We start from the raw sequence: 16,553 nt of genomic DNA on the forward strand, positions 1-16,553 counted from the left end.
GAGTAGTTAAACAAAGAGGAAACCAGCTCTAAAGAACAAATGGAACAAGGAACATTAAAACAAGAAGAAAAAAGAATTAAAGCTAAAACTTTGAGGCTTGATGTGATAAATAAAGGGGGAATTGTTTGGAAAGTTAAACAAAGGAAAAGGAAACAACAGAAGAGAGAATTACAGAGAAAAGATCAAGAGAGGGAGCAGGATAAAATAAATATTTGGTGTAAGAAATGGAGGGAAACAGTAGGGGAAAAGAGGGAAAGTAAGAGAAAGGATCAGAAAATGATGGGAAATTATAGTCAGGATGAGAGAATGGGTAGAAGAGGAGTAGGAAGGGGGATTCTGCATGGAAACATTTTGTGATACTTAAAAATATAGATTTAAAAATAGAAAAGACTGGCACTGATATTTCTTTTAAAGATTACTACCAAACCACATATAGATTTACTGAAATAGATATGGAAATGGGAATTTACTATAAGAATATTTATTGATATTTAATAAAGTGATGAATAAAGTTAAAATGAATTATGAGAATTGCAATGAAAAAGACTATTATCAGCTTCCAAAATTAATTGAACAGATTAATATTTTTGAAATAGATGATTTAGAATGTAATTAAAAAAGGGAACACATGCAGAATCTGACTATATATATTATTACACCAGGGGTCCCCAACCGCCGGTCCGCGGAACAAGCCTTACCGGGCCGCTGGTTGCTGGGCGCCGCCATCTTTTTTTGGTAAAAAAGTGCTTCCGGTGAGCTTTTCGGGTAGAAAGCTCACCGGAAGCACTTTTTCATCAAAAAGATGGCGGCGTAGCGCCCAGTGAGCTTTTCCGGGTAGAAAGCCATTTCTACCCGAAAAAGCTCACCGAAGCGCTAGCACCGACGAAAGTCCCGTGAGGTCACCGGAAGCACTTTTTCGTCAAAAAGATGGCGGCACCCAGTTGATGCCGGTACCGGGCCGCGGCGTCGAAAAGGTTGGGGATCACTGTATTACACAATACAGAAGCCTGATGATGGCAGATGAGATTCTGCTGAAACGTTGCTACAACTTTAAAAGCACAACTATAATGATGTGGGAAAATACCCAAACAAAGCTGAATACCATATATGTATGTATATATATATATATGTAGATGTAGATGTGATATGTAGTAGTTAGGGGATTACTGTTATTACTGTGTAAAGTAATTAAAAAATGACTATATTATGGTAAACGTTTACAATGAATTAAAGGGAATAAAACGGGAGAATGTATATGGTAAAGGGGTGACAGGCTCAAATTGACAAAGGGGATAATTTTGGAATAGTATGTGATAAACTTGCAAATATGACTGGTAAAAGTAAATATGTGTAATGAGTATAGAAATGAAACAAGAATTTAGACAATATTGTAAAATAAGGCATGAGAATATTCAAAGAAAAATGAAATAAGCTATAATATGAATTGAAATTGGATAAAATGAGTGTAATGAATGTAATATATGAGAATATTTAAAGAAAAATGGAATAAGTAATAATATATGAAATTGGATATGAAAGCTACATATGTAATCATGGTTATCTTTGTATTGAAATGTAAAAACTGGAACCACATTGTTCACCCAAAGAGATGTTTTTTTACAATATAAAAATAAAAAAAATATTGCAAAAAAAGAGAGAAAATGTCTCATTTTTAAAAATGCATTATGTAAGAATTATCAGAAGCATTTGACATGTAAAAAATGGGTATTGTCAGCGTTGCTATGAATATTAGGGCAAGGCTCACAGTTGCCTCAAACTGTGAAATTAGTAGCTATTAAGTTTAATAAATGAATTTAATAATAAAAAGATAAAGCTTATTTCCCACCTTTTGCTCAGTGATGAGGACTACACACATACAGTGGGTTTCTAATTAACTACAATTGTTAACTTGTAATCTGTCTCTTCTTCATTTTGCATCTCTGACCAATCTGTTTTCCTCAGCTTCCCTTCCCTCATTATAAATTTAGGATTTCAATTTCAGTCATTCATCAGTCCATGGGACTCTGTGACTCTTATGATGTGAGCTGCAATTAGGTTTCTGCCTCTTAATTTATTTGTTGCATTGCTATCTGCTCCAGACCTAAATTCTATGAAAGAATGACATTTCATTAGGCACAGTTAAAAAATTAGAATGGCTAAATTAGATCTGTTTTTATTGGCATTCTTTTCAGATTCAGAGATGTTTTTCTCCATTGCTGCCAGTCTGAGAGAAGGAAATTAGAATGTTTCAAACTGGACAACTAAGCTACGGTTTCCCTTTTAACGTTACAACCTCTAAAACAGCCATTGGGTGTGCCAGTGAGTTGGTAGGCTTTTGAAAATGATACCATTACAGAGGATTTGACTTGAAGAGCTGAAGACAGATTAACAGAGTTGGAAGGAACTGTTGGTTGTGGTTTGCTGGCAGCTGGTGCGGATGGCAGAGGTATCGGACAGTGAGGACGAAAGGGAACCAGTCAGGGAGTCTGGCAAGGACTTGGACGAGGGTCCTGCATCTGATGCAGGGATGGGGCCAGGACCATCTGAGAGTGGGGTGCTGCCTTCGGAGCCTTCAGAGTCTGGCAGCAGCGAAGCAGAGGAACCAGGGGAGCCTGTCCCCAATGCGTGTGTGCGCAGGGCTGCTAGAAGGAGAGAGCAGTTGAAGTAGAGGGGCGACTTGGGAGTAAGGCTAAAAGGTGATTACCCCTCCTGTAAGGGATAAAAGTCAGCCCTCAGTGATGTTGTCGCACCCCCACGTCCCTTCGATGTTGCGTGACACCAACTACTCGTGTGAGCTTCCTCCGAGCCCAGTTGCGCCGGGTTGCCCTGCTCTGAAGTGTGTTGGACTGGTTGCCTTGCTCCGAAGGGTGCTGGACTGTTGACCTGCCGTGATTTGCTTCTGGCGTGGTTTGCCTGGCGTGTGTCCCTGGAGGCGATGTGTGATGATGTGCGTGGGTGCTACGTAGCAGCAAACTCCATGGGCACACCCGGATAATGTTTACTGACCTCAGAATCGGTGGTTGGAGCAGTGGTCGGAATGATACCGGGCTGACAAAGTGGGACATTGTTGGTGATGGGTTGCTGGTGGTGATTGTGGTGCTGGTGGTGGATTATTGTGTTGTATTATTACTAATAGCATATTGTTTGGGGTCAGTTGGAGGCTTAATGATAATTCCGGATGTTACTTTTCCCGAACGTAGCCAGATATTGAGGGAGTAATAATGTATAAGCATAAATACAGCTCTGAGCTGCTGTAAGCCCAGAGCTGACTTTAAAACTATGGCTTAGTTATTTCTTGTTGTCACTTCTTGGAAAAGAATAAACAACTTTCTGCCTGTTTGAAGAAATTGAGTGGTCTTTTCAGTGCAGTTGACCCAAAGAACAGCTGAGATAGGTTGCGGTCTACTTTGTTGAATACCTTGCTGAAGTATATTATGTCCACAGTATTTCACTGGTCTACTAATTCAGTCACTATGTTGAAGAATGAAATAAAATAGGTTTGGCATTATCTGTTTTTTAAAAACCCATGCTGACTTCTGGTTATTACTTCACTCGTTTCTAGATGTTGGTAGATCTGTTTTTTTTTATTATCTTTTCCAGTATCTTCCTGAGTATTGATGTTAGGCTGATTGGTCTGTAGTTTCCTGGGTCTGTTCCCCTCCCCCCCCTTTTTTTTTTGAAGATGGGAATCACATCAGCTCTTTTCCAGGCCTCTGATAGGTCCCCAGTGCTCCAGGATTTTTTGAAAGATGTGGTACAGTGATTCTGAAATAACATCTGCCAGCACCTTTAGAACTCTGGGATGTAATCCGTCAGGTCTCAATGATTTTTATTCATCAGACAGATGTTCTCTTACTTCCCTGATGACTCTCCATGATGGAGAAGACACAAAATGTTTCGAAAAAGCCAGCAATAATTAATTGTAATGCTTCACATTATGCTAGTGAGACCACACTTAGAATACTGCATCCAGGTCTGGTCACCACAGTACAAAAAAGATGTTGAGATTATGGAAAAGGTGCAAAGAATAGCAACTAAAATGATAAAGGGTCTGGATACTAAATTGTATGACAATCAATTGAGGGAGCTAAGATAACGAGGTTATTGCCTCATTTAGCAACCATTTAAGATTATGATGACACATAAAAAACACTTTGACAATCTTTGCAATTTACAACCATCACATTGTCCCCCAATCTTGTGATAGCCATTAGCATGCTTCCCAACAGGACAAAATTCATGTAGAAGGTAGAAATAAAATCAAAGGTATATTGATTCACTTAATGATCAGAAGAGCAGTGAGGTCAAAAGCCTGTTGCAATAAAGTGATTTGCCAGAATTGCCAGTCACAGTTGTGGTCGCTAAGCGAGGACTACCCATGTTTATTTACCACCACCCTGCAGGCTTCTCCTTCCTGCAATTGATGGGGAGGAGACCAATGTGCTCTCTGGATGGCTTTCTGATTAGAGAGCTGGTGTGCTGCATGGGGAAGGTGCTGTTGCCGGACTAGGAGTAGTTGCAGTCCCTCCTCAGCCATGAAAGTCCCTCAGGCCCAGCCCTATTTGGTAGACCAGACCAAGAAATCAAGTCCACAGGAAAATTCTAACATTTTTTTAATATTTGAGATTGAAGGCAATAAGAAAACCTTGCAAGACTGAGTGCATTGTGCCTCCCCTCCCTCCCCCACAACTTACTATGCTCTTGTGAATTAGGTGTTTGTCTGAACCTGTTTGTAAAATTATTTTGTTTTGTATATTACTTTAAACATTTCAGATTTAAAAAGGTACACATTTCAAACAGAGTATGGCAACCTTACATAGATTTTTACATCTACTTTTACAACCCTTTGGAATCTCACCTTGGGGAGTTTATGTTTCTCTTGTCATATATAGGCAGTTATCTCTTCTTTCTAAGCCTCCTTTTTCTAGTCTCTGCTCCGTATGTTCTCTCCAGCTTTGTCCTAATGGAGACTCCTCTGCAGGACAATTTACAGAAGCACATGGCATTTAGCATTTGACAGACTTAAAATTTCTTCCTTCAGCAATAAAATAGACACTGGGCATGCTTGGATGCAGTCTGGCCTGCATGAATGAAGCTTGCTCCCTTGGGGTCTCTGGCCTGTTGGTGTTCCCACATCCTAAATCCTTGGGAGCCATAGGAAACCAGTCATAAAAGTTTAGGATGCCAAAGAGAGCGCGGTGGACAACTGAGAATCACAAGCAGCATTGAAATGCAAAGCAAACCAAGGCAACAATCCAAATCTTATTAGTTCTGGAGAACTCCAAAACTCTTCTTCCCCTGCAGGTAACAGGTAAGGGGGGAAAAAAACAGGAAAAGAGTTTTGAGCTGGACGAAATAGGGGTTCTCCAGAGGAACTAATAAGATTTGGATTGTTGCCTTGGTTTGTTTTGCATTTCAATACTGCTTGTGATTCTCAGTTCTCCACAATGCCCTTTTTGGCATTGGCAAATGTAAGATTCACATAAAATGGTTGCTTTAATTATGGTTTATAAAATGGCTACAGATTAAAAAAACAGCAAAAAGCATGTATATTACAATAAAACATGACAGAGATGCCATAATGCTTATTTAACCTCCCAGATTAATTATGATTCTTTTTCAGTACACATGTCTAGTGAGATCCATGTTCAAATACCCGTGAAATTGGGAAATTTACTTACTGACTTGGGTCAATCATGAATTCATAGAACTGCAAAGAGATAAATATGTCTGGAAGTGCTGGGGACAGATCATACATATACACGCTAGCTGAATTCCCAAGCTTCACTATGAAACTATGTGATCAGGCATATTTTACTGAGAACATTGTTGTTGAGAGAATTAATAACCCTCCAAAAACAACACTTCTGGCCTTTTTTGAGTTAATATCTCTCCTGCTGCCTTAAATCCGGAAGTGGTTCCATAGGTGGAAGGCATAGACATTTTAGTGAGGTAGCAACATTTAGTACTGTAAGGAGCCCCAGACTACTCCTGAGTGAAGGAGTGGAATATATTCCAGTTTGAACTGAGGTAACAGAATGTGAGGCAACTGGCAGTTGGAACAGAGTTATTTAGTTCAACTCCCAGAATCCCCCAGCCAGGATGCTTTAAGAGGGGAGGACTTCTACTCCCAGAATCCCCCAGCCAGGAAGCTTTAAGAGGGGAGGACTTCTATTCCCAGAATCCCCCAGCCAGGAAGCTTTAAGCGGGTAGGATTTCCAACTCCCAGAATCCCCCAGCCAGGGTGCTTTAAGAGGGGAGGATTTCAACTCCCAGAATCCCTCAGCTGGGATGCTTTAAGAGGGTAAGACTTCCACTCCTAGAATCCCCCAGCCAGGGTACTTTAAGAGGGGAGGATTTCAACTCCCAGAATCCCCTAGCCAGGATGCTAAGAGGGGAGGACTTCTAGTCTCAGAATCCCCCAGCCACGATGCTTTAAGAGGGGAGGACTTCCAGTCCCAGAATTCCAGAGCCGGCATACTTTAAGAGGAATGGATTTCTTGCTGGCTGGGGGATTCTGGGAGTTAGTCCATCCCTCTTAAAGCATGCTGGCTGGGGATTTTGGGAGTTGAAGTCCACCCCTCTTAAGGCATGCTGGCTGGGGAATTTGGGAGTTAGTCCTCGCTTCTTAAAGCATGCTGGCTGAGGGATTCTGGGGATTAAAGTCCACTTAAGGCATGCTGGCTGGGGAATTCTGGGAGTTAGTCCTCCCTTCTTAAAGCAGGCTAGCTGGGGGATTCTGGGAGTTGAAGTCCACCCCTCTTAAAGCATGCTGGATGGGGAATTCTGGGAGAAACCATCTTAGTGTTAATTGTGAGCAGAGAATAAATTGTGGAAACTTGGTTAACTGTGCTGAGATTTCTTGGAGAGAGGTTCTGGCAACTTTCTGAGGATATCGGCTAGAAATTAATCCTAGGTTAGGAGGATCCTAGCATGCTCCTAAATTCAGCAGATTAAAAAGATTGTGGTTGGTAATATGAGCAGGGATTGGACTGGATGATCTCTGAGGTCCCTTCCAGCTCTATGCTTCTATTGTATTCTGTTCTATTCTCTTTTTTTATTCTGTTCCCTTTTATGTTCTGTTATATTCCCTATTCTATTTTCTATTTAATGCAGTTCTGTTTTCTATTCTATCCTATTTTCTAATCGGAAGCAGTTCCATAGGTGGAACTGAGGTAACTGAATGTGAGGCAACTGGCAGTTGGAACAGAGTTCTTTTCAGGTGGGGAGGGCTCCTTAGCACCAAAGCATGTTAATTTCTGTATAAGAAATACTGATGATCCGATGGTCATTTCGAAAAATCCTTTCATAGCAAGTAGGTAGAAGCAAAGAGGAACATACGTGCCAATTTTCAAGTTTGTAGGCTTTACAGTTTTGGAGATGTTGTGATGATGCATGAGTGGTTTTTCGCTTTTATATATATAGAAGAGATATGTGGATACACTCACACTTTTTGATGTAAATGTAGTGCAACAGGATTAGGTGAGTGGGTGGATTAACTGGTGAAATGATCCCAAGAGCCTCTGTAAGAGTTAAAGGACCATATTTGCCCGTGGAAGTCCACTACTCCAAATAAGAAATTATTTTCTTAAATAATGATTTTTTTTAAAAAAGTTGTGGGTTAAGCAGAGTTGTGCCACATTAGACCAGTGAAATACTGTGGACATAATATTCTTAGACTTCAGCAAGGCACTCGACAAAGTAGATCGCAACCTATTTCTTGGTAAACTAGAAAAAAAGTAGGATAGATAGCATCACCACCAGGTGGATTTGTAACTGGCTGTCAAATTGTACCCAACGAGTAGTCCTTAATGGATGGCATACCATCAGGGAATCCTGTGTTTGTTTGCTAAATATGGAATTAAAAAGAAAATTCCTGAAGGCAAGCAGTGGCAGATCAGTTCCAAATTGTTGCCAAGTAAAGAACATGCCTATACAATTACAAGGAGTCAACCTTAAGATGTGGGAGACTTTTTAAAACTCCCAACACAGAGGAAAATGCAGGCACCAATTTTAAGGCATGTGCCACCAGTGGAATACAATCTGGGGAGGGAAGGAATATGTCGCAGCTGACATGTTTCAGCCTTGTTGCTTCTCTGCTTTTAAACCCTGGGGAAATCCAAACAGCCTTACTTGATTCCGGCCTCTCAGCTCACCTTTTGGCTGCTGCTTCCACCTTGGGAAGACCAGGAGGGCCTCCCTCCCTCCCCCGTCTCAGTGGAGAGCAGGAAGAGGAAGCTCCTCCAAATCCTCTCTAGGAATTTACTGTTCAAATGTTTAAACTCCTTATGCCTCAGTTACCAATGCTCTACAGTTGTTTAGCATGGGCATTGCTCATCTATAGTGCTCTATTTAATGACATAAAGCTGAAAACCATGTTGTTCCATCTCTACCTAAGACAGATGCATGATTTTTTATTGATTATGCATGTTATTTTTTTCACTCCAGTAATCACAGAGACTTTTTCCATGATGATTATTCCTAACTCGTTCATTTGGGCCTCCCAAGGATTCACTCATCTTCACAGAAAAAGAGGAAGAAGCTTCCCATGCAAGAAGCAAGAACTACACCAAGGGAAAGAAGTGGAGGGGAACTACCATACAGCAGTCAAAGCGCATCTCCTTTAAGGATCAGTCAAGACTGTTCTAGCCAGCTATTTGTTGTGGGGTGTCTGTGTGCAGGACAACTCATGAATGCTTAGTTTTGCAGGAGACAGAAACTTGAAGATGGAAACGTGACCCTACTTAGCTTTTCAAAATTCACTAGGTTCTGGGCCTTAAAAGCTCGTCAAGCACTTGTGTGCAGAGTCCCTAAATTATTGCCAGCTTGTTAGCTTGATTCCATTAACAGAATAATGGAGCATGCAACATTAATTCCCTATCTGTATTATTGGGGAGTGAATCTCGCTAGAGCACTCTTCCCAATGTCCGGAGTAAGAATTCAGAACTGAGTATTCCTGAGCAGAATATTTGGAGCATGTTAGTTTGCAGATTGGAAGCCGATGAATAGATTCCTGCACTTTTCTGGGGTTTGGCTCTCAGTAGAGATGATTAGGGGGATGTGGTGGCTCAGTTGCTAAGACACTGAGCTTGTCGATCAGAAATGGTACATTTCCCCCCCTCATGTTAAGGTACCAAAACAGAGAGGTTTCTTCCTCTTCTGCATTATCAGTGTGGGCAGTGCAGAAAAATGGCAGCTGCTTCCCCAAGTCCACCGCATGACCCAGGAACGAATCCAGGGCCCATTGAAAATGGTGGCTGCTTCCAGGACACAGTCATGAAGCCCAAGGATGCGTGTCCTTCCCTCCCTCTGAAACATGAGGACCAGAGATCTTCCAAAGGCAAGGAGGAGGAGGGTATGAGGCCAGGTGGGGTGGCAGTCAGGTCTGAGGACTGCAGGGACCCAGCAGGAGTGGGGAAAATCCTGGGTGGGGGGCTCTGGGGAGCTGAGGGAAGGGGCAGGGATGGGAAACAGAACATAGGGAGTCTTAGAGGGTGGGGGAGCCCCAAGAATGCCTGTGGCAGGCAAGCCTGGCCCTGCTCTAGGCCTCTAAGAGTTTTCCCCACTCCTGTGGTAACCAGTACTCTGCTAAGCAACTCACACATTCAATTAATGGCTGCCTCGGGGACAGCAAGGGATTCGGGTAGTTAAGGTAAGCCGTCTCACTTAACAGTCTTTGCAATATGCAACCGTAATTGCAAGGCCCATAATAGTTGTATCTTGAGGATTACTTTTATGCTGGCCGAGGAATTCGGGGGCTCAAAATCTGGGCGAAACCAATGTAGAAGACTGAAACTCTATATGTGGGAATTACATAATCAACATACAAAAAAGCTCCACCCAAAATTCCTTTTTGAGGAATTCCACAACTTCTGGAAAAGGAAATATCCAGAAGCTTCTGCTGATAATGAAAAACTAGTAGTTAGCCATTTTCCATTTCTCTTTTCTCTCCAACTAGTTTAATCCTAAGAAATGTTTGAGTAAAATGAATCAGGCCAAAATTGAAACAATCAATTTCTCCCCCAGTTTCTTTTTTTATTTATATATTTTCTTTTTACATATAATAAGTGCTTAGTGAACTGCATAATGTCTGAGTCAGTTTGGTTATACAGTAATATTTTAAAGTACCTAATTTCTACCTGTATTGATAAAACAAGTCCCAACTTTGAAAATATTCTGTGTCTTCTTTTTCTTTTATCTTCAATGCTAGTCTGTCCATTTCTACACAGTCTAATATTTTTTTCATTATAGCTTCTTCTGCGTTTCCTTGTTTTTCCAGTATTGTGCAAATACAATTCTTGCTACTATCAAAACATGTAATATTAAATACACATTCCTTTTATTGTTTTATTGTTTTCTGGTATTATGCCTAACAAAAATAGTTCTGGCTTATAATCTATATGCTGCCTTAACATTTTTTCTAACCACATATGCATTTTCATTCAAAAAATTTTTGCCTTTGGACATGTCCACCACGTGATTATTTGTGCCTGGTATTTGATTATATTTCTAACATTTGGTGGACATGTTTTTAAACATTTTTGCTAGCCTTGCTGGTGGTGCCACCTATAGAACATTTTATACAGATTTTCCTTCTACATAGTTGCCATCGACAATTTATAGTTTTTCCCCCCAGAGTCTTTGCCGATTGTGTTTTTCTATGGTATATTCAAATTTTTTTGGCCAAACTCATTGTCTCTTTCACCTGTTCATCTTCAATTTTAAGCTTAATAAAAATTATATAATTTGATTAACTTTTCATCCACCGCAAACAGTATTTGATCAAAAGTTGTTTTCTCTTTATAAAAGTCATATATCTTAACATCTTTCTCATATCTTGATTGCATTTGCATATGTGGCCACCATGATGAATCAATACCCTGTTTCTGTAGTTCTTGTTTAGTTTTTAGTTCCCCTTCCACATTCAAAATGTCATTATATATTAAATTACTTTTGAAGATTTACTAGATTAGGGTGAACAAATTTTCAAACAGTATTCAAGCTATCAATTTCTCATCTACAGTTTCAAAGGGAGATCACAAATGAAATTCCAGCATTCTCTAAACTCATCTACTTTTTCCTCATATGGATTACCTTGTGTGCAATAAAGGATGATTTATGCTTGAAACAAAGTCTACAAACTGGACAGTTGAAAGATTTCTCCACGGTGTGAGTCCTTTGGTGTAGCACCAGGTGGGAATTCTGACTGTAACGTTTCCCACAGTCAGGACATTCAAAGGGTTTCTCTCCTGTATGAATACTCTGGTGTCGAACCAGGCTAGAATTATAACTAAAACTTTTCCCACAGATAGGACATTCAAAAGGTTTCTCTCCTGTGTGAGTCTTTTGGTGTTTCACTAGACGGGAATTATCACTAAAACTTTTCCCACAGAAAAGACATTCAAAGGGTTTCTCTCCTGTGTGAGTCCTCTGGTGTACCACCAGGTGGCAATTCTGACTGTAACGTTTCCCACAGTCAGGACATTCAAAGGGTTTTTCTCCTGTGTGAGTCCTCTGGTGTATCACCAGATGGGAATTCTGACTGTAACGTTTTCCACAATCAGTACATTCAAAGGGTTTCTCTCCTGTGTGAGTCCTCTGGTGCAGCACCAGGTGGGAATTCTGACTGTAACATTTCCCACAGTCAGGACATTCAAAGGGTTTATCTCCTGTATGAATACTCTGGTGTCGAACCAGGCTACAATTATAACTAAAACTTTTCCCACAGATAGGGCATTCAAAGGGTTTCTCTCCTGTGTGAGTCGTATGGTGTATCACCAGGGGGTAATTCTGACTGTAATGTTTCCCACAGTCAGGATATTCAACGTGTTTCTCTCCTCTGTGAGTCGTCTGGTGTTTCACCAGGTTGGAATTCTGACTGTAACGTTTCCCACAGTCAGAACATTCAAAGGGTTTCTCTCCTGTGTGAATACTCTGGTGTCGAACCAGGCTAGAATTATAACCAAAAGTTTTCCCACAGATACGACATTCAAAGGGTTTCTCTCTTGTGTGAGTCCTCTGGTGTATCATCAGATGGGAATTCTGCCTGTAATGTTTCCCACAGTTGGGGCACTCAAACGGTTTCTCTCCTGTATGAGTCCTCTGGTGTAGAATCAGTGTGGAATTGCGACTAAAACTTTTCCCACAGTCAGGACATTGAAAGGGTTTCTCCCCTGTGTGAGTTCTCTGGTGACTCATCAGGCTGGAATTCTCACTAAAATTTTTCCCACAAATAGGACATTCAAACGGTTTCTCTCCTGTATGAGTCCACTGGTGTCTCACCAGGCTGGAATTCTCACTAAAACTTTTCCCACAAATAGGACATTCAAAGGGTTTCTCTCCTGTATGAGTCCTCCGGTGTGTCAGCAGATGGGAATTCTTAACAAAACTTTTCCCACAGTCAGGACATTCAAAGGGTTTCTCCCCTGTGTGAGTTCTCTGGTGACTCACAAGGTTGGAATTATTACTGAAACTTTTCCCACAAATAGGACATTCAAAGGGTTTCTCTCCTGTATGAATCCTCTGGTGTATCACCAGGTGGGAATTCTGTCTAAAACGTTTCCCACAGTCAGGACATTCAAAGAGTTTCTCTCCTGTGTGAGGCCTCTGGCGTATCATCATGTTGGAATTCTGATTGAAACTTTCCACATGGATAGCACATTCAAAGGGTTTCTCTGCTGTGTGTGTGCCCTTGTGTCTCAAGAGGTGGGAATTTGTAATAAAACCTTTCCCACAATCTCGAGAGTCATAGGGTTTCTCCTGCAGTGAATCCACTGATGTATCACCAGACTGGAATTGTGACCATGCCTTGTTTAGTGGTGCTTTCATTCAAGCCATTTTCTTCCTCACAGGGAGAGGCCTATATTACTGTCTGCTCCACATGGCTTTTACTATTGACCTTTTCCTCCAACTGATTTCCATATATTTCCCTTTGTTGAATGAAAAATAATCTCCCTTGACTTTTCATGTACTGTATCCTTGAGTTGTGCATAATCTGCTTATTTTGGCTTGAAATCTTTTTTAATTTTCCGTCTTTTGTCTAACAACTTCTCTACGAAGAGCTCGAGAATTGTGTGGTTTTCTGAATAAAATGGAAAATATTTTTAGTTCTGGCTTGATTTACTTCCCTTTTCAATGTTGCTTGTTATTTGTAGTTGTCCTGAGTAGCTCTTATTGCCATCTTCTTTGTCTGTAAGATTCAAAGAAAAGTGCAACATTGTTTAAAAAATGTTAAGAGATGATGTGAAAAAAGAAATATTACAATGAAAAAGCAAACATACTCCAATAGTAGAATAATCTCTCACTTATATTATTTTTCATTCGACACATGGAAGACTACTGAGACCCATGTTCAAATATGCATTCAATCAAATTCAGTTGTTTAATTGGGTCAATCATATATTCTTAGCAACACAAAGGACTATCATCAATTATAACTTGTAGTGCTGGGGATAGATTATATAATTGCAGACATATCCCTACACAGGTATACCCACCTACACGTGTATTCATGTGAAAATCTATGTCTTCCAAGTCTGATAAAATGTCCCAGAATGTTTACATTCAAACCTTCTGAGCTAAACTTAGACATGTGGGGGCTTTAACTGATGAAATGATGCCAAAAGCTTCTGCAAGATTTGAAGCATCACTTTTGTCCATGGAAGTCCTCAGATGCAAATAAAAGCATAAAACACTGTCCACAAGTACTCTGGTGACATCCCCACTCAAGTAGTCCTCATTTAACCTACCACAATTGGAACTGATATTTGTATCATTAAGCAGCTCAATCATTAAGCATGATGTCACATGACAGTGCCAAGTTGCATCTGTTCCTCTGTATTTGTTAAGCAAATCACTGTAGGTTGTTAAAGGCAATTCCATATGACTGTGGACTTGCAATTTCCTACCCAATGATTTTGCTTGTGAGAAGCTAGTTGAGAAGGTCACAAATGGAAATCATCAGTGTGGGATGATGCGGCCATAATAAATGTGCAACTAAGGGAAGAACGCGAATTGGTGCAACTTCTTTTCCTGCATCTTCAAAATCACAGTCACTGCTGACAAGCGGTCACTGAACAACTGCTAGGATTACCACAAATTTTGGGGATCAGATGCACGTCTGCTTCTACTGTGCCACAGTAACTTTGAAGGCTCAGGGAAGAAGTGGTAACTACCTGTGAAACCAACGGTGCCTAAAGGTCCTCAAGAGCTATTTTTTTAGAAAGTGCTGGATTAAGCACAATCGAACCTGGTTAATACATAGATGGGACAAGAAATACCATACTTATTGGCAAGACATGTGTTAGGAATGTAAGTCACCTAACAGTTATTTGGGTTGGAAATATATAAACTAGGATAGACATTTTAATACTGTATCTTTAAGAAAATGCAAAAATTGTAATCGGGTGTGGTTTCTCAAACGGCCATAAGATGGAGCCAGAAACCTGGGTTGGTAGGAGTGAGAAAGTCTCAGAAGAGAGTGTGAGTGAGTCTCTGTTTCCTTCTGCTGGAGAGAGTTTTGCCGTTCCTCCATTTTTCCCTATTGACTGTTATTTTTGGATTTGATGTAAGTCTGTTACTGAACTGTTTTTGATAGTGATCTTTGATATTGGAATTATCCCTGGACTGAACACTGACTGATTTACCGGTGAATTGACTTGGACTGTGTTTGGACTGTGCTTAAATGTTTATTGAAAGTAAAAACCTACATTAACTGTACAGTGTATCTGTGTGCTGTGTGTGTATTATTCAACACTTCTCTCAATACGTCTCCCTGTATGCACTCATTCTCCTAATGGGGAATTACCTCAAAAACATGGGAGTAAAAAAACTTGTAAATTGTATCCACCTGTCATTTTCAATACATGCGTGGATTACAAACTATATAAAGAAGGCAACATCAAGATGTAATGGGAGATTTGAATTACTCTGGTATCAACTGGGACAGGGGTCGGCCAACCTTTTGGACCTCAGGGACCACTAAACTCATAATTTTAAATCCCGGAGACCTGTGGGCATAGCCTAATTTATGGGTGTGGCTTGGTGGTCATGTGACTGGCTGGGCATGCCTTGTATGTAAATATTATAAATATTTATATAAATATTGAATTTGTTCTTAAAAAAGAACAACTTTTACCCCAAATCAGGCAAAGTAGCAGGGGTGGGATTCAAATTTCTTAACAACCGGTTCTGTGGGTGTGGCTTAATTTGTGGGTGTGGCTAGGTGGTCATGTGGCTGGAGTGGGAGTGGCTTGCTGACTAGGTGGGAGTGGCTAGGTGGTCATGTGACTGGGGTGGGCATGACTAGGTGGTCATGTGACTGGGGTGTGCATGGGCAGGTGGCCATGTGAGTGGCAAACCAAATGCAAGTGGTCCTCGCTTAATGACCAGTTGCTTAGCAATGGTTTTTTTGCCAGTTTCCAAGGCCTGGGGAGCACTGGAGAGGGCAGGTCGAGGCCTGGGCAGGTGGCCATATGACTGACAAACCAAATGTAAGTGATCCTCGCTTAATGACCAGGTCCTCGCTTAATGGCCAGTTGCTTAGCAAGTGTTTTTTGCCAGTTTCCAAGGCCTGGAGAGTCCTGGAGAGGTGGCCAGGTGACTGGCAAACCAAATGCAAGTGGTCCTCACTTAATGACCAGGTCCTCACTTAATGGCAAGTTGCTTAGCAAGTGTTTTTTGCCAGTTTCCAAGGCATGAGGAGCCCTGGAGAGGGCAGGGTGAGGCCCAGGCAGCTACGATGAGCTATGGGGAGGGCTGCAGAGGGCTGGGCATGGCCAACTCATGTCAAGGGGCGCTTCTCCTCACTTGACCTCTCATGACAGTGGGGATGCTGCAGCGGTCTTAAGTGTGAAAAATGGTCATAAGTTACTTTTTTCAGTGCCATTGTAACTTTGAATGGTCACTAAATGAATTGTTGTAAGTCAAGGATTACCTGTACAAAAATACAAAAAGCTTCTTTGCTTGCAAAAAGCTGCCTAAATGCCAATCATTAGATTAAAAATACCTGCAAGTCAGAGTTACAAATCAGGCAGAGTTCCAGAGCACCTTGAGGAATGAAAATATTTAAAATGCAGTGATAACTATCAAGCAGCCATCTCTTCCTCATAAAGTGAAACCCTTTAGCAGAGAGGTCATTGAAGCTCTCCAGAAAGAGCACACCCAGCAGAAGCAATCCTTAGATCCATTTGAACACTTAAAAATACCAGCTGGTCTCACTTACTTCACAAGATATCCTATGGATATCTTGGAAAGGTCACATGCCCCCCAGAAAGGCAGTAAAAAAACTCAGTGCAAAGCTTGCATCCTGCCTCTTAGAAGTATACCCCAAAAGGACAGTGCCAGATAGTATTAAAGTAGTGAAGGAAAACCCCCCTCCCCAAATAGAAAAAGAAACCATGAGGCAAAAAAAAAAATGGAAACACAATACAAATAATTAAATCACAACAGTAACTGTTGCTTGTTGAAGCTGAATCGGGAAAATTACCCTATCAATAAACACAGGATTAAACTTCACCAAGCACAGAATTAACCTTCACCAAAAATCAGTTTTA

General features: G+C 40.9%; 4 protein-coding genes across 11 annotated transcripts in view; 1 reads left to right on the top strand and 3 right to left on the bottom strand.

The window, feature by feature from the left end:
• The window catches only part of LOC113428439 (uncharacterized), a 196,611-nt gene that overhangs the window by 140,224 nt on the left and 39,834 nt on the right, over window positions 1-16,553 (bottom strand). The gene's annotated exons all lie outside the window — the stretch shown is intronic.
• LOC113431375 (uncharacterized) overlaps window positions 1-16,553 on the bottom strand; it is a 161,216-nt gene that overhangs the window by 104,824 nt on the left and 39,839 nt on the right. The gene's annotated exons all lie outside the window — the stretch shown is intronic.
• Window positions 1-16,553, top strand: part of LOC113431412 (uncharacterized) — a 170,464-nt gene that overhangs the window by 24,566 nt on the left and 129,345 nt on the right. The window lies entirely within an intron of this gene.
• The window catches only part of LOC113426492 (uncharacterized), an 807,865-nt gene continuing 796,018 nt past the window's right edge, over window positions 4,707-16,553 (bottom strand). For 4 of the 6 annotated variants that reach the window (XM_087953082.1, XM_087953080.1, XM_087953081.1 and 1 more), the window contains exon 2: window positions 10,015-13,189. In XM_087953082.1, the coding sequence (XP_087809208.1) occupies window positions 11,071-12,828 (1,758 nt within the window). In that variant the 5' untranslated portion in view covers window positions 12,829-13,189 and the 3' untranslated portion in view covers window positions 10,015-11,070. Of the gene's footprint in view, window positions 4,976-10,014; window positions 13,190-16,553 lie in introns of those variants that run through there. The other 2 variants (XM_087953084.1, XM_087953085.1) reach the window with 1 other exon arrangement.

The sequence above is a fragment of the Notechis scutatus genome, chromosome 2 (assembly GCF_049901735.1).
Source record: "Notechis scutatus isolate UNSWTSFEM ecotype Mainland chromosome 2, rNotScu1.2, whole genome shotgun sequence".
Classification (NCBI taxonomy): domain Eukaryota; kingdom Metazoa; phylum Chordata; class Lepidosauria; order Squamata; family Elapidae; genus Notechis; species Notechis scutatus.